The 21,062-nt window shown below is 45.4% G+C and overlaps 2 protein-coding genes across 2 annotated transcripts in view; one reads left to right on the top strand and one right to left on the bottom strand.

Moving 5' to 3' along the window:
* Positions 1-18,266, top strand: part of LOC123765391 (diphosphoinositol polyphosphate phosphohydrolase 1) — a 45,037-nt gene extending 26,771 nt beyond the window's left edge. The window contains exons 3-4 of the mRNA XM_045753940.2: positions 11,403-11,487; positions 13,938-18,266. Of these exons, the coding sequence (XP_045609896.1) occupies positions 11,403-11,487; positions 13,938-14,305 (453 nt within the window). The 3' untranslated portion in view covers positions 14,306-18,266. The remainder of the gene's footprint in view (positions 1-11,402; positions 11,488-13,937) is intronic.
* On the bottom strand, positions 15,643-16,110 carry LOC138352706 (uncharacterized). Its single transcript, XM_069305288.1, has one exon. The coding sequence runs from the start codon at positions 16,108-16,110 to the stop codon at positions 15,643-15,645; it is 468 nt and encodes a 155-aa protein (XP_069161389.1).
* Positions 18,267-21,062: the final 2,796 nt, after the last annotated feature.

Genomic DNA, 21,062 nt, shown 5'->3' with positions numbered 1-21,062 from the left:
TTTGTGTCGGTTGCTGCGTCACCGGCTTCCTCTTTGGGTTTATCGGGGTTCAGTGCCTTGGCGCCTACCCGAGCCCTCACTCGGTGTGTTCACGTACGCGTTGTCTCTCGGCTGGGGTTTTGTGACCAGTGCTCACCAGGCCGGCCAGGGGCGGTGGGGTTTGTCCTTCCGTCAAGCCCACAGCACTGTGCGGGAGTTCGCGGCGGTGTGGTTTGCTCTTCGGAGGATTTGAGTCACCCACGGGTCGACAATCCGGCTCTATTCAGACTGCTCCCTGGTGGTTCATTGTCTGAACGGGGGGGGGGGGGTTCTATGTGGTCTTTGGCTCTTTGGTGCTGGTCGCTTCGGGCGATTCGTCTGCTGAGTTCTCGGGGTTTGGCTCTCCTGGCAGTTTACGTGCGGGGAGTGTCCAACGTCTTGGCCGATGGCCTGTCTCGTTTACCTTTTCACGGAATGGTCGGTCAACGCCGACTCCTTCCGTTGGCTTTGCCAGACGTTCGGACGCCCCGAGGTGGACCTCTTCGCGTCGGTGTGGTCGCAGCGTCTTCCTCTGTATGTGGCGCCCTTTCTCAACTGCGAGGCCGTCGAGGGTTCCTGTACCTCTTTCCCTCGGTTCAGCTGTTGCTCCAGGTCCTAACTCGCTTAGAGAGACTTATCAGGGGAGAGTTGTCCTCTTGGCACTTTGGTGGTCGGCCCAGCCGTGGTTTCAGGCACTGCTTGCTCGGTGTTCGAACCCGGAGGTTTTTCCGTGGTGTGCCCCTGCCTCTTCCAGCAGATTGGACCGGTACATCACGTGGATGGTTCCCGTATGGTATTTTTTACTCAAGTTTATCATCATCTATATAGTGATCAGGTGGCTTCCTTATTAGTGCCCCACCTACGGGCTTCGTCTCGGTGGCAGTATGAAGTTTCCTGGCAGTCCTTCCGGTTCTTCTTGCGTCTTCGTCGTTGTACTTCGCTTTCTGTTAGAGTGGTGTTGTCCTTTCTCTCTTGGTTGTTCCAGGACCATCGTCTTATGCCTAACACTGTTGCCTCGTATCGTGCGGCGCTGGCGGAGCCGCTTTAGCTTGCTTTCGGTATTGATGTCACATCTGCGCCATTTCGCAAGCTGTCTTGGGTGTTGTTTCACCTCCGGCCTGCTCATGCGCCGCATGAGCCGTCCTGGTCTTTGGACAGATTGCTCCTTTTCTTTCTTCTCCTCGTTTTGTTCTGGCCCCTTCGGTTCCGGATTGTTTTTCGAAGGCTCTTTTTCCTGTTTGCATTGGCCTCTGGTGGTCGGGTTGGTGAGCTTCATGCTCTCCTCCGGCACAGAAGTTTCTGCTCCTTCGGTCGAGGAGATCAGTTTGTTCGTCTGCAGCCTTCTCCTTTTCTGGCAAAGAATGAGACTGCTGCTTTCCAGAGGGGTCCCTGAGTTGTTGATGCTTGGTTGGTTAAGCCGGGGGTGCATCATGTTTTGTCAGGTTGCGGTTTTCCGCCATTATTTGCGTGCCATGGCTTCTGGGTCTGTGGACACCCTTTGGGTTGATTCGATTTCCCTTCTTCCCTGTTCGAGGGTGCGGATCTCCCAGGTCGTCCGCAGGGTTATTAAGGCTAGCCAGCGTGCGGTCTATCCCCGTACCCATGACGTCTGCAAGTTCGCGGCTCTTGCCGCTCTCTGACAATATGTCCTGGGCTGACATTCGGGTGCGGGGATTTTGGCGGTCGAACAGGGTCCTAGCTGCTCGTTACCTTGTTAGCATTCCTGGGTCCAGTCGGGCCTGTGTCGCTTTGGGTCAGCGTATGCAGCCAGTTGTCTCAACTTCGGGTTGAGGAGTGAGCAGCAACCGCCTCCCGGTTAAGTCCCCTATTATTTCCTCTGTAGGTAGTTAGCTCCAGGGAGCCGTAGGGGCTCCCCCCAGAAAACCATCATTGAATGTAATGAAATACCATTTTCTGGGTGAGTCGCGGAGGCTCCCCAGTATCCCTCCCTCCCTCCGGTTGGCATTTTTTCGCATGTTTTGACATCCAGCCTTAGAACTGGGGTGTGGATCACCGGTGCGGTGGGTCTGGGGCTCCCCCTTCCGCCTCCCCTCCCCGGAGAGGAGGGAGCTGCACAGACAGCGGCGCGAGATGGGTGACGTCATACTAGTTTGCTCGTTATTGTTTGGGAGTTCTATCCACTAGTTTGGCTTTTGGTGGCAATTTTCACCAAAATAGGGGCGTGTTTTGGGACGTTTATCTTTCTGGGTGCCTGACCCGGTCGATGGCAGACATAGAATGCTTCCAATCATACGGGGGTTTCTATAGGCCATTGCTTCCCTTGCCTCTTTAGAGAGGAGCCAGGTTCTGGCTCGTGGTCCCCGGTAGGCCCATAGAACTCCATACACATGACTGATGCCAAAGTCTAACATTAGCATATCAGCCTAGTAAACTCCGGGGAGCCTCCGGGACTCGCCCAGAAAATGGCGTTTCATTACATTCAACGCTGGTTTTTTGTTGGTGTCTTCCCTCCCCATGACTGACTGACTGGCCAAAACTGTGCGGGCCAATTTGGCCCCTGCATCCCGGCCCCCATACCACTCAATGCAGACGTCCTTCACCGCATTCACTGCATGATTGTTGTGGCTTCCACGTAGTGAATTGCCTTTGCACCCATATATCTTGGTGTTTAATTTTGAAGGATTGATTCAAATGGGGTTCATCTTGAAATTCTCCACTGGAAGAGTCCTATCAGTCGACAGGAAAGATATTTGCATATGCAAACTATTGTTTATGCTGCTGTTGTTTGTTGTATGTGTGTTTATGTACATTCACATGTACATGCTGTACACACACACACGTGCACATGCACACATACATATATACACATATACATACATACATACATATACATACATACATATACATACATACATATACATACATACATATACATACATACATATACATACATACATACATACATACATACATACATACATACATACATACATACATACACACACACATACACACACACACACACACACACACACACACACACACACACACACACACACACACACACACACACACACACACACACACACACACACACATTCCTGGATTGCCAAAAAGCCTTTGACACAGTACCCCATAAAAGGCTGTTAAAAAAGTTGGAGCAACAGGCAGGAGTAAAAGGGAAGGTGCTCCAGTGGATAAGGGAGTACTTAAGCAACAGGAAACAGCGAGTAACGGTGAGGGGGAAGACATCAGAGTGGCGAGATGTCACCAGCGGAGTCCCACAGGGCTCAGTACTTGGACCCATCCTGTTTCTAATATATGTGAACGATCTTCCAGAGGGTATAGACTCATTCCTCTCGATGTTTGCTGATGATGCAAAAATTATGAGAAGAATCAAGAAGGGATGAAGATAGACAGAGACTACAGGATGACCTGGATAAACTGGAGGAATGGTCTAGAAAATGGCTGCTGAAGTTCAACTCTGGAAAGTGTAAGGTGATGAAATTAGGCGAAGGGAGCAGGAGGCTGAACACAAGGTATCATCTGGGAGGGGAAATCCTGCAAGAATCAAATAGAGAGAAGGATCTGGGGGTTGATATCACACCGAACCTGTCCCCAGAGGCCCACATCAAAAGAATATCATCAGCGGCATATGCTAGACTGGCCAACATAAGAACTGCCTTCAGAAACTTGTGTAAGGAATCTTTCAGAACCCTGTATACCACTTATGTAAGACCAATCCTGGAGTATGCAGCTCCAGCCTGGAGTCCATACCTAGTTAAACACAAGACAAAGTTAGAGAAGATTCAGCGGTATGCCACCAGGCTCATCCCGGAACTGAGAGGATTGAGCTACGAGGAAAGGCTAAAGGAGCTGAACCTCACATCCCTGGAAAACAGAAGAGTAAGGGGAGACATGATAACCACCTACAAAATTCTCAGGGGAATTGACAGGGTGGACAAAGACAAACTCTTCAGCACGGGTGGGACACGAACAAGGGGACACAGGTGGAAACTTAGTACCCAGATGAGCCACAGAGACGTTAGAAAGAATTTTTTCAGTGTCAGAGTAGTTAATAAATGGAATGCACTAGGAAGTGATGTGGTGGAGGCTGACTCCATACACAGTTTCAAATGTAGATATGATAGAGCCCAATAGGCTCAGGAATCTGTACACCAGTTGATTGACAGTTGAGAGGCGGGACCAAAGAGCCAAAGCTCAACCCCCGCAAGCACAATTAGGTGAGTACACACACACACACACACACACACACACACACACACACACACACACACACATTACATACACATGTATATTGTATATTTGTGTGTTAATTTATATATTAGTTTTAAATTTTTTCCATTATTATTTTTTTTGGGGGGGGGGATCTTTTGGTATTTCTGAGCAAGGCTTAATGAGCCAAAGTCCACCAGTGACTCTGCTCACAAGCCAATATCTAATCATATTTTTGCCTCACTGTGACGAGGAACTTTTTCAACTACTGTACCTTTGGTTACATACCCCATTTCGTTTGGCGAATAGGATGCCCCTTTTTGGTCCACCACCGACCGATGCCGTGTTAACATGATTAATACCATGTGTTCCTCTACCAAAAACCACGTGAACATCACTTTCAATAAATTTATGAAGGAACCTAATCCAATTGCCTTGTACACAAAATATATCCTTGTAAAATAGTTGTCTCATACAGCAGGATATATAGTATGGAGATATGTTGTTAGTTGTGCGCGGTTTCATTTTGACCCTTGTGCATATGATCGGTGTCTGAGGTGGCCTGCGACCTTGCTTAAGCCTTCTTGAGGACCCCTTGAAGGGGCCTGATGGCTGAGTGGACAGCGCTCGGGATTCGTAGTTCTAAGGTTCCGGATTCGATCTCTGGGGGAGGGGGAAACAAATGGGCAGAATTTCTTTCAGCCTGTTCACCTAGCAGTAAATAGGTACTTGCGAGTTAGACAGCTATAGGCTGCTTCCTGGGGATGTGCAACAAAAAGGAGGCCCTGGTCGAGGACCGGGTTGCGGGGACGCTAAGCCCCGAAATCATCTAAAAAATCTTAAGATCTCTCTGCGTCGAGTTGCTTTGGTTTCAGGGTGCGCTCGGTACCGGGTTGGGTTCAGTCAGAGCGTGGTTCTAGGCTCTAGGCTGAGTGTGGCCCAGGGTCCTCGGACTCACTTTTCTGTGCTAAATGGGGGGGAGCTTGGTTTTACACTTCTGAGGGAGTCTGAGGTTGTATTACCGGCTAGGTGAGACCTTTCTCCAGACCTGGAAGATTTTTTGTTTACCCTTGTCTCGGCTTGAGGTTGATACTTCAGCGCATTTTGGGCACATTGTTGTCCTTGAGGAGGAAGCAGACGTACGTGTCCTGTGCCAATACAGTGCACTCTCATTCCCACTGATCTCTGAGTCAGCTTAAGCAAAAGTTGTTCCAGTGGTAGTAGGTAGTAGGCAAGACATGAGTCGTACACGTTCAGCATGATAAATATGTTCCACACGACGCCTTTGAAACAAAAACGAGCTTAGTTGCATTTCACTTGGCATCTGCTTCTGCATCCTCCTCTGAACCTCCCCTGCCAAGAAGAAAATGTTGTGTATAAGGGCCTGTAGGGCTGAATTTTTTTAAGTATGGCTTTAATAAATGTCTAAAAGGAAAAACAAGAACTCTGGCCACATTGTAAACAAGAACTCTGGCCACATTGTAAACAAGAACTCTGGCCACATTGTAAACAAGAACTCTGGCCACATTGTAAACAAGAACTCTGGCCACATTGTAAACAAGAACTCTGGCCACATTGTAAACAAGAACTCTGGCCACATTGTAAACAAGAACTCTGGCCACATTGTAAACAAGAACTCTGGCCACATTGTAAACAAGAACTCTGGCCACATTGTAAACAAGAACTCTGGCCACATTGTAAACAAGAACTCTGGCCACATTGTAAACAAGAACTCTGGCCACATTGTAAACAAGAACTCTGGCCACATAGATTTATCAGTGAAATTTCTTAGTAAATCAACTACTGTTAATGATAAAATGCAACTGACGTCCTGTCTAGTGGCTTGTCGTATAGGGAAAGAGAAAGTGTCATATACCTAAAGTGAAAAGGTCATTCTTCTAGCTATTGTGGATATAGCGAGTACAGTTCTTGATGAAAAGTCGGCACATAAGATCAAACGTGTCCCTGTCAGTGATACAACAGTGTTGAAGCAAATTACAGGTACAGTAGTGATATTATAGAAGACAGAATTTCAGCTGATTTCATGTCTCCAGTTTGTTAAAGATTTTGCTCTCCAGCTGCACGAAAGTACTGACATATCTTATTGTGTAAAATTTTGATAAGGAAAAGTCAAATTTTGTAGTAAAAAATCCACCACTCGATAAAAGTTGCACAGCAGGTACGGGCAGCAGTCAAAAAAGCTAACCAAACCCTTGAAATAATCAAGTGCACCTTCGACTTCAAGGAAAAGAAGGTAGAGTGATTCAATTGTATAAATCTCTGGTGTGCCCCAATTGTATCCAAGCATGGAGACCTCATCTTCAGAAGGACATAGCTGCTCTGGAGAAAGTGCAACACCGAGCAACAAAAATAATTCCAGAGCTAAGTCAACTCTCGTAACAGGAATAGTTGAGGGCCACAGGGCTAACAACACTGCAAACCAAGCATGACAGGGCGGATCTCATTGAAGTTTTAAAAATACTGAGCAATTTGGAGGATGTGGACCTGGAAAATTTCTTAAAAAGATCAGTTGTAACACAAACAAGGAGCAATGGTTTCAAGCTCAACAAGCCACAATGTTGGACTGAGAACAGGAGATTCTTTTTCACCCACAGGGTTATTCCCTATGGAACTGCCTACCCACCAAAGCCATAAATGCCAAAACTCTGTTAACCTTTAAAATACAGCTGGAAAAAATCAAGGCAAATGGGGAGACCTTTGACTAGCTGCCGGCTTCCTGTCCTCGTTGAGGCCACTAGTGTTAGTGGCTTTCAGGTATACTCAGGTAAACACTTGGTTTACGTGAGATTTCCATGGTAAGAGCACTTCTTGCAGGATTTGCTACGCTACTTGACCTTACCTACACACACGACTGGGTCACAGATATTCAGAGTGGTGAGCGACTGTGTAGTTTGGGAAACACAAACTGAACTGGGCTAATCACAAGTGATAGGTGTAACTGATGGAGCAGCAGATATTCAGTATACATACACACACGCACACAAAACAGTCAGTAGTTTCAAAGTGTTATACTACAGAGAACTGGGAAGACGGGACACCATGAGCGTAGCTCTCGTCCTGTAACTACACTCGGGTAATTACGCATGCACATGTGTACTGGTAAAATCAATGGGGTTGTGAGTAAACTGTGAGATGCAGCAGGTACTACCACACTATGGAATCATTGCTCCATTAACCCTGATGCTCAGGCTGCTCAAGGCATCCCAGACTGTTTGAGAAATGTCCTAAATGAGGTAGTAAAAGTTGTCAATCTGAACGAAGGAAGTTCGCTGACTAGCCCAACTAAGGTTTATGAGTCAAGGATGGAGATTCATATGTTTCTCCTCGAAGAAAGCAAATCTCCAATGGCAGAGCTATTCTCCAAAGACGAGTGGGTAGTAAAGCTCTCATATTTAGCAGACATTTCCACGAAGCTCTCACTGAACTTAATCTAAAAGTACAAGGGAGAGAAAAACGCTGTATTCCAACATGGTGAGGAGCTCAAGACATTGAAGAGATAAGTAAGGGTTTGGCAAGCCAGGCTTAAAATAGATAAACCTGTTTACTCTATGTTCCCCATACTTGTGCGCCGCAAATGGGGAATACGATACGAACGGAGAATGTGTGAAGAATTAAGAAATGCATTAGAAATGTATAAGAAATACAGCTGCATCTTCTTGTCTATGTCAGTGAGTTTTGAGCATTTCTTTCCAGAGGAGAAGGGATTTGAAAGAGAAACAAGAGTCCATCCATTAATGGTGGGATGACACATTTGCATTTGAAACTTCAGACTGGGCGCCTGACAGCTGAGTAGACAGCGCTTCGGATTCATAGTCCTGAGGTTCCGGGTTCGATCCCCGTGGAGGTGGAGACAAATGCGCAAAATGTTTCTTTCACCCTGATACCCCTGTTCACCTAGCAGTAAATAGATACCTGGGAGTTAGACAGCTGCTACGGGCTGTTTCCTGGGGGTGTGTAACGAAATGGAGGCCTGGTCGAGGACCGGGCCGCGGGGACGCTAAGCCCCGAAATCATCTCAAGATGAAACTGTTGTTGGACTAAACTTAACATGTGATCAGGAAGAAGAGTTGACCCATCTCACAAGTGATAATTCATTAAGAATCAGACACAAGAAATCCACACTGTCATCACTCTGGACCAGTGTATTCAAGGAATGTCCCAGCTTTGTCAACCTCTTGCTTCCTTTTTCAACCACTTGTGCCAGGTTAGCTTCACAACCCTAGCAAAGCTCAAGTCCAAGAAGAGAAAGCTCCTTAACCCTGCCACCGATATACTTGTGATCACCACCTACAAGCCAGACTGCGCCAGGGGAACAAGCAACAAGCAGCCTCACCAAACACAATTGCTATGTTTTGTTTAAGAATTATTTTTTTTGTGTGTATCATCTTTCAAGTTAGAATTCAGTCAGGCATCACCAAAATGAACACAATGTGAACATTTTAAGTATGCATGTACAGTACTATATCATGCGGGTAGGAAAATGTTATCGTATTTTTATTGTGTATGCAAGATGAGAGTGCTAGTACTATGCATTTTTGTACACGTGTTGTTTCGGTGGGTCGTGAGGCTATTACGTAAAATTTATCCAGGTTTGAGCTCAAAAAAGTTTGAAAGAACCCTGCTCTATGGTATACCAAGATGTAGACTCAGGGTAAACTCCATTGCTAGGTCTTGTCGATGTGTGAGGGGTGTGCTTCATGTCTGTACCCTAAGGTAATTTTTTATTTTGTTTTTAGAGTTGTAAGTGTGTTTTTGTGAACTGATTCCTTGCCATTCCTTGTCTTAGGATCAGACAAGGTTAGATTATTGTCAGCTGATAGTTGTTGTCTTGTTATTCGGGTATCTGCTTCGTGCAGGACTGTGGGGTCCTGTGACCTGTCTGCAGATTCAGCTTGTATTTTTTCTTCCTCGTGTAGACTAGAGAAAAATGCCTCTGCTAATCTTCCTTGTTGTATTCAGAGTTCTATCTTTGGCGCATCCAGTCTGTTGTGCGTAGGTTCTACCTTCGGGGTGAGTCCAATCCATCGTGTGTGGGTCCAGTCCATCTTCAGATGATCCCAGTTTGTTGTGGGATGGCTGGGAGGGGGGGTGGTTCTACCTTCGTGTGCATCCAGTCTGCAGTATGTGGGTCCTACCCTCAGTTGCATCCAGTGTGCCACATGTGGGTCGCAACGCTGTTCGTGCCTCCTCCTCGGCAGGCTGATTATTAAATACTAATGATCTAAATTCTCGTCTTTTGCAGAGGCCTCATAGGATCCCGCTCTTTTTAAAGGAGGGGCTGGCACTAATGATTCAGTCGACTTGAGTCCAGACGTCAGGAGGAGGAGGAGGAGGGCCTTTGTTCAAACCCCGCTCTTGAGGGCTTCGACACAATAGCCTCCCAACTCCCTTCATGCTGCGGGCCATAAGTGGGTACTGTCTTATCTGATACACATGCTTGCGGGAGAGAGGTTGGGGCTTGGAGACTGGAAACAGTGTTCGGCTTGGGTCAGTAGAAGGTTTGACCAAAATGGGCAGAGCTTCTCAAAAGCCTTCGATGCTCCATCTTCCCCCATCTGGAAAAAAAAGTATTTCCAAAATGTAGGACAGATGTTGGCACTTTTTTACACAGATGGGTACAAGAGGAGATGACCTGTGACTCATATTAGCAGGCTAAGAGCATTCCTTTTCCCATAGCTCATAGTAAGCTCATAGTAAGCTTTACCTTACCAATTCTTCCCTAAACATGACCCACCAGTCTGTTAACAAGAAGGGTAGCCATTTACAGTTGGGTTAATATGGACCAAGAGTTAAGGATTGGTGCACAGACACTCCTCCCTGGCCACGACTCGAACCTAGTCCAAGTATCCATGAAGTGTGGGGGGGCAAGCGTTACCACCACGCCACCGGTCACTGTCATCACTTATGTCACAGACTCCATATTCTGTCATGGAGTAGAAAATAGATTTGGCAATTTTTTTTCCTTGCTCAGCAACTAGCTGCTCTTGACTGGGTTAGGTGGTGGACAAACCCCAAAGCATGAAGTGAAGATTCATCCTCATATCTACTCAAAAGGTCTAACACCTGAGAAAGGTATATACCCCACATGGGAGCTGAAGCTGGCTAGGCTTTCTTGATATTACCTTGAGATGGTTGCAAGGATTATAAGGCCCTCGTGGTTGGTGGTCTGGTCAACCAGGCTGTGTTAGATGCTGCCGCTCACTGTCGGGCTGATCATGTATCCTTCATGAAGTGTTTTATCAAGTTCCCCTTTGAGCACCGTGAGAGGTCGGTGAGTTATGCCCCATTATTTATAGAGGGAGCGTGTTTAAAAGTTGCCACACTGACATTGCGTCCAAAGCACCATTGGGACGTTTAAAACGATCCCTGTTGTACCATTGTTGAGTATCACTTGGTTCTGGCTGGTACAGTTTGTCAAGTTGGACCTTAAAACATACATCTTGGAAATATTAGTGTTTCCTATTCAGAAAGGAGCTGTACCTGTTACTGTACAGCATTTTAAAATGTCGATTTACATGTGCCAGCCCTGATTGAATGTCTGAAATGCTTACTGATGTGGAAAGAAAAATTTAAGCATCATGGTGATTCACATTCCTAAAGCTTCACCATGTAACAAAGGGTGTCCTAAAGCTTCACCATGTAACAAAGGGTGTCCTAAAGCTTCACCATGTAACAAAGGGTGTCCTAAAGTTTTACGATGAAACAAGGGGCCATCCCCTAAGTCTTATAATGAAACAAAGGGTGTCCCCAAAGGTTTACAATGAATTAATGGCATCCCCAAAGCTTTATCATGAAATAAAGGGCATCCCCAAAGCTTTACGATGAAACAAGGGGCATCCCTAAAGTTTCATAGTGAAACAATGGGTATCCTTCCCAAAGTTTTTCATAATAAAATAAAAATATTTTTTTTTGTAAAGGTTTGACAAGAAGATTAAGAGGCCCACTTTTAAACATTGAATGTTTTGGTGTTAGCATGCGGCAAGCACGCCCGCTTTCCCCTCTCCCCTGTAGATGGCACTAGACATATTCCATGTTAAAAATTGGACTGAAAGATTGCTTTTAATTTTGTGCACTGTACTGTATGTGAAAGATGTTCGCTGGAGACGCGCGCATAACCCCGCAGTCAAGTGTTCCATTGTTGATTTTTTTGACTTTTGTTGTTGCAGAACTCGGAGCGAGGTCATCGGACGAGCGTGTATGTTTTGGTTGTTAAGGAAGAGATGGAAGAATGGGACGAATCTAAAGTATTTGGTAAGAATTACTTTTGTCTGTGGGTACTAACTCATATTTTTCAAATGTTTATTTTTTTCTGGAGGGGCGAAGCCTATCTCACTGAGATGGCCTCTTGCCCTTCCTCGTACTGAGACACATCAGCCATAGGAGTCCTGCACGGCCTACCTGGAACCAGAGCCTGACCCTGGCCCCGCCCCCTTTTACAGAAGTACAGAGAGAGAGAGAGAGAGCAGGGGATTGTTACGATCACCCTCATCAAGAACGTAAGCGAAGTATTTACTAGACGAGTGCGTGCTGCAAAACTATTGAGGCTGTTGAGGATATACACATAATAGGTAAGGGCCATTGGGATGTGGGAAACTGATCGAAACCTCCTGTAACAGTGCACTCCCCATTCATGGCTCCAAACCACCAGGCATCATTAAAGAGGCAAATCACGAAACCTTTTATTTCTTCCAAAGAGAGTGTTCCATGTGGGACATTTATTTGCTGCCCTTCACTAGTTGTGAAGGGCATACAGTGTCTTGTATGACATTGTATGCTTTGTGGCCTGTATCACACGGTATACTTTGTGGCCAGTATCACACGGTATACTTTGTGGCCTGTATCACACGGTATACTTTGTGGCCTGTATCACACGGTATACTTTGTGGCCTGTATCACACGGTATACTTTGTGGCCTGTATCACACGGTATACTTTGTGGCCTGTATCACACGGTATACTTTGTGGCCTGTATCACACGGTATGCTTTGTGGCCTGTATCACACGGTATACTTTGTGGCCTGTATCACACGGTATACTTTGTGGCCTGTATCACACGGTATACTTTGTGGGCTGTATCACACGGTATACTTTATGGCCTGTATCACACGGTATACTTTGTGGCCTGTATCACACGGTATACTTTGTGGCCTGTATCACACGGTATACTTTGTGGCCTGTATCACACGGTATACTTTGTGGCCTGTATCACACGGTATACTTTATGGCCTGTATCACACGGTATACTTTGTGGCCTGTATCACACGGTATACTTTGTGGCCTGTATCACACGGTATACTTTGTGGCCTGTATCACACGGTATACTTTGTGGCCTGTATCACACGGTATGCTTTATGGCCTGTATCACACGGTATACTTTGTGGCCTGTATCACACGGTATACTTTGTGGGCTGTATCACACGGTATACTTAGTGGCCTGTATCACACGGTATACTTTGTGGGCTGTATCACACGGTATACTTTGTGGCCTGTATCACACGGTATACTTTGTGGCCTGTATCACACGGTATACTTTGTGGCCTGTATCACACGGTATACTTTGTGGGCTGTATCACACGGTATACTTAGTGGCCTGTATCACACGGTATACTTTGTGGCCTGTATCACACGGTATACTTTGTGGCCTGTATCACACGGTATACTTTGTGGCCTGTATCACACGGTATACTTTGTGGCCTGTATCACACTGTATACTTTATGGCCTGTATCACACGGTATACTTTGTGGCCTGTATCACACGGTATACTTTGTGGCCTGTATCACACGGTATACTTTGTGGCCTGTATCACACGGTATACTTTGTGGCCTGTATCACACGGTATACTTTATGGGCTGTATCACACGGTATACTTTATGGCCTGTATCACACGGTATACTTTGTGGCCTGTATCACACGGTATACTTTGTGGGCTGTATCACACTGTATACTTAGTGGCCTGTATCACACGGTATACTTTGTGGCCTGTATCACACGGTATACTTTGTGGCCTGTATCACACGGTATACTTTATGGCCTGTATCACACGGTATACTTTGTGGCCTGTATCACACGGTATACTTTATGGCCTGTATCACACGGTATACTTTGTGGCCTGTATCACACGGTATACTTTGTGGCCTGTATCACACGGTATACTTTGTGGCCTGTTTTGCCCCTGTTTTAACATTAGGATGTTTTAACATACCATTCACCAGTCTTCCCTGACCGATACCCATCCAGTATGTGTGTTCTGCTGCTCTATGTTCCCATTGGTCCAATATTCTACATGTGTGTTGATCCTCACATTCTCATTCCATTTGGTGCTTTCCTGTGTGTGTTGAATTGCTGTGTTGAGGATATTTGTTTATTTTGATCTTTAAGTTGCCTAATAGTAGGTATTTATTGGATAAATTTGACTTGTTCAGAAGAATAAAGTCAGTGCCGTGGCTGGTCCGAAAGGACCTAAAGCGTCCACATCAGAGAAGGGAAAATGTAACAGCTTTTTAGTCCATTGATGGGTTTTTCTTGCTTTATTTAACGGAGCTTTTTTGTGGTTATTTGCGTAATGTATTCTTTTGCCATTGGGAATAGTTCAGTAGAGAGTTGGTTGACAATATTTTTATGTGCTTACCCTTCCCTCTTGCCCAGAGAAGCAGTCACTTGGGACATCTCCGGCATTACAGTGCACTCTCCCATTTTTGCAGGTAGGAAACGAAAATGGTTCAGCATGGAGGATGCTGTGAAGCAGCTAGCAAAGCACAAGCCTGTTCAGAGCAGTTATGTAAGCCTCCTCCTCCCTAACACACACCGGGACCACACCACCGCCAACACGCAGTCACCGTCCAGCTGCCTGCCCACCCTCACCACTCCGCCAGCTCCGAGCAGCATCATTGAGAACCAGGTTGATGTGGTCGGTGAAGTGGATCGCAGCTCAGAGATTCCCAATGATGTTCAGGAAGACGGAGCTGTGGAGTCGATGCAAGAGCCGAGCAAGAGTCCGGTTTCGTCGCAGGAGGATCTGAGCAACGGGTGTGTGGCCGAGGACGATGACGCCGCCGCCGCCGACACATAAGCTACTGCCATCCCCTCTCATCCACTTCATGATTACAAATCACTCGTTTCACATACATACTGCCATATATTATTTTCATCATCTCATTATCTAATTTAAAAATATACAATATATTGTATTTTACAAGGAAATATTGTATTTTACATAGTTTCCCCCATTTGATATTAACACACCTCAAGTCATCTTCGTGAATTCATTATTGGCTGAAGTCGTTTGACAGTAACTATGTGGTTATTGTTTACTCGAATGATCTTATGAAAATCCTCATCACAGATTTGTATTATTACTTCCCGTAGCGTAGCGAGTTGTTTCTCGCGTCGTTCTGGACTCTCCTTGATGTCTCCTTATATTTTCCCTCCAATTAACCTAGGTATATATTTTCTATTTGTCAAATTCCTTAATTTTAGCTTTTGTAATTTTATTTTTTTTTCCCCCCCTTCTTCTCCCTGCAACATTCCTGCGTACGTTCTCCTCCATTGCTGACTTATCCAGTGAGCCTGTTATCACTGATTATGCGATTTTTTTTTTTTTTTTTTTTTTCCTCAGACATGCAGTTTTGAGTCCTCATTGTGACCCCTCTTTTTGGCGTCGTCTTGCTGTCGTCTCTTTCGCTGTGCCCTTGGTTGTTGGTATTGGCACCTTCCGTCCTTGGTGTTTGTCCTTTCGCATCATCCTTAAGTTAATTTCAAAGGCACACGTTCTGACCTTGAGCGATTGTTTAATGTGTTGCTCAGTGTTTGCCTTGGCTTATTTCAGCAATGTAGTTGTATCTTGATCTATCGTTTTATGTCGCTGAATATCCGGCTTGCGTTCTAGTATTCGTGATGATGGTGACCTAATATAATTTTTCTCATTATGTTGATGAAATAGCAACTTGTTTCCTTGTACAAATATGCATATTTATTATTACGTCCTTCATATTGCCATACTTGATTTCCCGACGTTCCTTTTTATTTTTTTTTTATTAGTCGACGTACACGTTATAAGACTTCGTTAATACCTCAGATTTTAATCCTTTTTATTTTTTATCTGGTGTTAACACTCACCGTTATCTTCTATACCCCAGATCCCGTTGACCAGATCGTCGAGCGTCAGCTTGGCCACACAAGCAGTTGGTAACGTTATAGGCATCGCTAACGTCGAGTTGCCATTGAATGGTTACACTGATGTGGTCCCATTAAGTGGTCCCACCTGATAATCCCACCGAGTGCTCCCCTTGATGAAATATCCCACTGACATGGTTCCACTAAATGGCTCCACTGAGTGGTACCACTAACTGGACCCAGTGAGCAGTAACATTTAGTGATTGCATTGACTGGTCTTATATTGAATGGTCCTTATGAATAATCCCACCGAGTGGTCGCTCGGAGAGATCCCACCGAGTGGTCGCTCGGAGAGATCCCACCGAGTGGTCGCTCGGAGAGATCCCACCGAGTGGTCGCTCGGAGAGATCCCACCGAGTGGTCGCTCGGAGAGATCCCACCGAGTGGTCGCTCGGAGAGATCCCACCGAGTGGTCGCTCGGAGAGATCCCACCGAGTGGTCGCTCGGAGAGATCCCACCGAGTGGTCGCTCGGAGAGATCCCACCGAGTGGTCGCTCGGAGAGATCCCACCGAGTGGTCTCTCGGAGAGATCCCACCGAGTGGTCTCTCGGAGAGATCCCACCGAGTGGTCGCTCGGAGAGATCCCACCGAGTGGTCGCTCGGAGAGATCCCACCGAGTGGTCGCTCGGAGAGATCCCACCGAGTGGTCGCACTGAGAGATCCCACCGAGTGGTCGCTCGGAGAGATCCCACTGGGTCCCATTGGTCCCATTGAGTGATCCCAAATTTATTTTCCCCTAGCCAATCTCAATGTGTGCGTGTGTTGCCTTTCTGTCTACCCAAGTTATCGTGTTCTGGTTAACAAGGTCCTGGGTATTACAGTACTGTGTGCGTTTTGTTTTCTCTGGATCTGTGGAGAAGCTTGAAAGGTTGCTCGAAGACTTAGTATTATTTAACTGTTCTTCGTGAAAGAGGCCGATGTGAAATGACGTTTAAAGAGTTCTTTCATCGTGCTCTCCTCAGTGTTGGTCGAAAGTTTTGGAGCGTGTGATGAGCAGTTGTGACTGCTGTTTTAATGTATTGTCATTAATTTATTCATTGTTTTGTACACACTTGTCACGTTTATTTAATTTTTTTTTTATATTTTTGAGTGAATATTGTGTGCTAATATTCTCAATAGCCCATATTGGGACTTTATCAATGTCCAGAATGTTTTAATAATTTATTTAAAAATTGATTTATGAGAAATTGACTCTCCAATTCTTCTTGACAGAGAGAAGTAAATACTTAATTTTCAAGATGTAATATTGTAGGTAATTTCTATTTGCTTGTTTATAATTGCTACCGCATGTATAAATAAAGATTTAACATTTTGTGCAATCAACATGAAAGTCAAAATTGGTCCAAGTACAGGACTTAATTTGGTTTTGAAGGTGTATAGTATACCTTTGGTAAATGAAACTAATGAATTATTATATTGTAGTAGTAAAGTATTCCAGCAGTAAAATAGGTACCTGGGTGTTAGTCAGCTGTCACGGGCTGCTTCCATGGGGGTGGAGGCCTGGTCGAGGACCGGGCCGCAGGGGACACTAAAGCCCCGAAATCATCTCAAGATAACCTCAAGATAGTAGTTGGTAGGTAGATTTACCAGTTCTCCGCCTCCTACACTTGCGCAGAGTTCACTAAAGAAAGTGCCAGTCACTGTGTTCATGGAGGTGTTGTAAGTGCTGCAAAGGTTGATGACCACTTACTGGTGAATATATTGAAAGGTTGATGACCACTTACTGGTGAATACATTCAAAGGTTGATGACCACTTACTGGTGAATATATTCAAAGGTTGATGACCACTTACTGGTGAATACATTCAAATCCTTCTGTAATGTGGCTTTGCCATAATTCCAGCTGTGCTCAGCATCCTGCAGATATCCGGACATGCCTCTTTGCTTTGTCTCTCCGTCACACACATGTCACAGTGGCAACAAAGTGGCTTCAACTGTGTGTGTGTAGCAGAGAAAAGATCAAAAAAGAGTTGTAGATGTTTATCTGTAGAAGAACAGCCCAAACCATCAGTAGTTACTTGTCATGAAGAAGGGCCGGTGGTACTAAGAGAGTTTTGTTTGATTGGTTTTATTTATGAAGAATCTAATAATGCAGCATGAGTGCACTTTATGCGTGTTGCCTACGTATGCCTTTTTTTTTTTTTTTTTTTAATATGTTTTGGCCATCCCGAGTTGAATGAAATGGCAAAGATGCACAACATAAGCACTGTATCTCGGTAGCCTTTTGTATGACATCATTTCTTAAAGGTGGATATGTAAATGAATGGATTTTTAGTGTGCTTTCTGGACGGAGTGATGGATCTTTTATGCCCGCTGACAGGTAGCGCCGTTTGAAATGCATAACTCAATACTTCTGAGTATATTGTTGTGTGTCCTTTGTGTACACACACCAAGTTCTCCGGGCCTATTTTGGATGAGGCTCCGTTTCTCAAATTTTGTATGTCTATACTAATCTGTTTTACGCATAAGAGGTACGTGCTCGTCGGTGAGAGGTATCGACATTTGATGATATCAGAGCATGTTACTTTAACCTGATTGGTATTATCTGGGATAATAAGATTTCATGTGAGTCTTGTCATTGTTGCCATAATGGGAAAGCCAAGCTGGGATTCTGTTATGGCGATAATGGGAACTTGACAAAGTTTCCCTTGTTGCCCATTTGCCGGCCTGAGGTGGTCACCCATGGATAAGTATGCATAATTCTAACAGATTCATAGATTTCTCAGCTTTAATACTTTACTGTAGTCAAAATAGATAAACAATTTTTTTTTTTTTTTTTTTTTAATATCGGCCAAGGTATTGCTGTCTCAATTTTTTTATGTTTCCCTCAAGAAAGTAATAAAATATTTCTCATCTATATATATTTGGTGTTTGTAAACCTAACATTCAGAGGTTGGATAACAAAGCAGTGGATTTTTTATTTTTTGTACGGTGGTAGAGATTGGAGTCTATATATACTTTATATGTACATTATTCTTATTTCTAATGGTAAACATGGATAAAGGTAGTATCAAGTAACCTACTAGCCCATTCTCACTTTGCTACAACAGACTTTAAACGCTGTACGAAATTGCACGAATCTAACCAAGTCCTAACCTAGTGGCTCCCACACAAAATGTGATGGTCAGTGTGCTGCAATGATTCATAGAACCACGTTATTTGTCTGTTGGGGATGTTGACGTCAAATGTGTGAAGCGTTACTATTTGAGAGGAACTGGTTGGACCCACAGATGGGAGGCCGAATATGAGGTCTGTAATTATTTGAAGATGCTTGGGGTTTGTTGACTATGACTGCCCAAGCATCAGGTAGTAACCCTTCAATTAAACATATTGTCTATAAAACTAAAAAGGGAGTTATCCAAGATAAAGGAAAATGGAGAAAGTGTACATGTCAATGCATATGTTCTCTTCTTACAAGGTCCAGTGCCTTGATGTGATAATAAATGCTTCAGTGCTTTGGTGATGTTTTTGTGAGGGGGGGGGAGGGGCTGACAGCTGAGTGGACAGCACTCAGGATTCGTAGTCCTAAGGTCTGGGTTCAATCCCCGGTGGAGGCGGAAACAAATGGGCATAGTTTTTTTTCACCCTGATGCACCTATTCACATAGCAGTAAATAGGTACCTGGGAGTTAGACAGCTGCTAAGGGCTGCTTCCTGGGGGGGTATGTAACAAAAAGGAGGCCTGATCAAAGACTGGGTCGTGGGGACGCTAAGCCCCAAAATAATCTCAAGATAACCTCAAGGAGATTGTGCTTAGAGAGTCATTGTTCCTATTCCCAAACTATATTCGGATAATTATAGACTATGTCTTTTAAGCGTATTGTCCTTAATACTCATGTCTCTCATACAAGGGTAACTCACACCATCTAATTTGCGTGTGAACTTAGTTATCACCACATTTGCAGAACACCTTACTTATAGTTAAGCTTCCTTTTATGTCCTTTATTGATCTACCTCGAGTCTCGCCTACTGCAAGCAGGGAGATCGCTCTGGAACAGCTTGCCGAGCTACCAATACAATGTGCAGTAACTGATTCAAATGAGTAAGGGATTATTTGTATAATCAAACAACACATTTACTTGAGGAAACTCTAAAAACCTTGGCATAGAAAACTATGGATTTGTGAGAGCTGCTGTGGTTCATAGTACACAGTATTTTGTACGTTGTGGACCATAGCGTTCACAGGGGTGCGGATCAGTGTAAAACCATCCAGAGAATGGTTCGGAGTAGATTAGTGCATAGAATTATAGAACATATGTCCTATGATATATATAATTTGTTATGCTCGATTTAACTATACACAAGTGTACTCCCAATCTTCATAATTGTCTAGGGTAATGGAAAGTATAAATACACAACACTACATGCCTGTGTTATAGGTAACAAGGAGGTAAGTGATCCTGTGTGATTTACCCATCCTAAGTGGATAAGGATGGGTATGGTGCCCACTACCACCCACACAATGGGTATGGTGCCCACTACCACCCACACAATGGGTATGGTGCCCACTACTGCCCACACAATGGGTATGGTGCCCACTGCCACCCACACAATGGGTATGGTACCCACTGCCACCCACACAATGGGTATGGTGCCCACTACCACCCACACAATGGGTATGGTGCCCACTGCCACCCACACAATGGGTATGGTGCCCACTACCACCCACACAATGGGTATGGTGCCCACACAATGGGTATGGTGCCCACACAATGGGTATGGTGCCCACACAATGGGTATGGTGCCCACACAATGGGTATGGTGCCCACACAATGGGTATGGTGCCCACACAATGGGTATGGTGCCCACACAATGGATATGGTGCCCACACAATGGGTATGGTGCCCACTGCCACCCACACAATGGGTATGGTGCCCACACAATGGGTATGGTGCCCACTACCACCCACACAATGGGTATGGTGCCCACACAATGGGTATGGTGCCCACACAATGGGTATGGTGCCCACACAATGGGTATGGTGCCCACACAATGGGTATGGTGCCCACACAATGGGTATGGTGCCCACACAATGGGTATGGTGCCCACACAATGGGTATGGTGCCCACTGCCACCCACACAATGGGTATGGTGCCCACACAATGGGTATGGTGCCCACTGCCACCCACACAATGGGTATGGTGCCCACTGCCACCCACACAATGGGTATGGTGCCCACACAATGGGTATGGTGCCCACACAATGGGTATGGTGCCCACACAATGGGTATGGTGCCCACACAATGGGTATGGTGCCCACACAATGGGTATGGTGCCCACACAATGGGTATGGTGCCCACACAATGGGTATGGTGCCCACACAATGGGTATGGTGCCCACTACCACCCACACAATGGGTATGGTGCCCACTACCACCCACACAATGGGTATGGTGCCCACTGCCACCCACACAATGGGTATGGTGCCCACACAATGGGTATGGTGCCCACACAATGGGTATGGTGCCCACTACCACCCACACAATGGGTATGGTGCCCACTGCCACCCACACAATGGGTATGGTGCCCACTACCACCCACACAATGGGTATGGTGCCCACTGCCACCCACACAATGGGTATGGTGCCCACACAATGGGTATAGTGCCCACTACCACCCACACAATGGGTATAGTGCCCACTACCACCCACACAATGG

This window comes from Procambarus clarkii, chromosome 5 (genome assembly GCF_040958095.1).
Source record: "Procambarus clarkii isolate CNS0578487 chromosome 5, FALCON_Pclarkii_2.0, whole genome shotgun sequence".
NCBI lineage: Eukaryota > Metazoa > Arthropoda > Malacostraca > Decapoda > Cambaridae > Procambarus > Procambarus clarkii.
The sequence above is the reverse complement of the archived record's forward strand: the minus strand, read 5'-3'. Positions and strand labels throughout refer to the sequence as shown.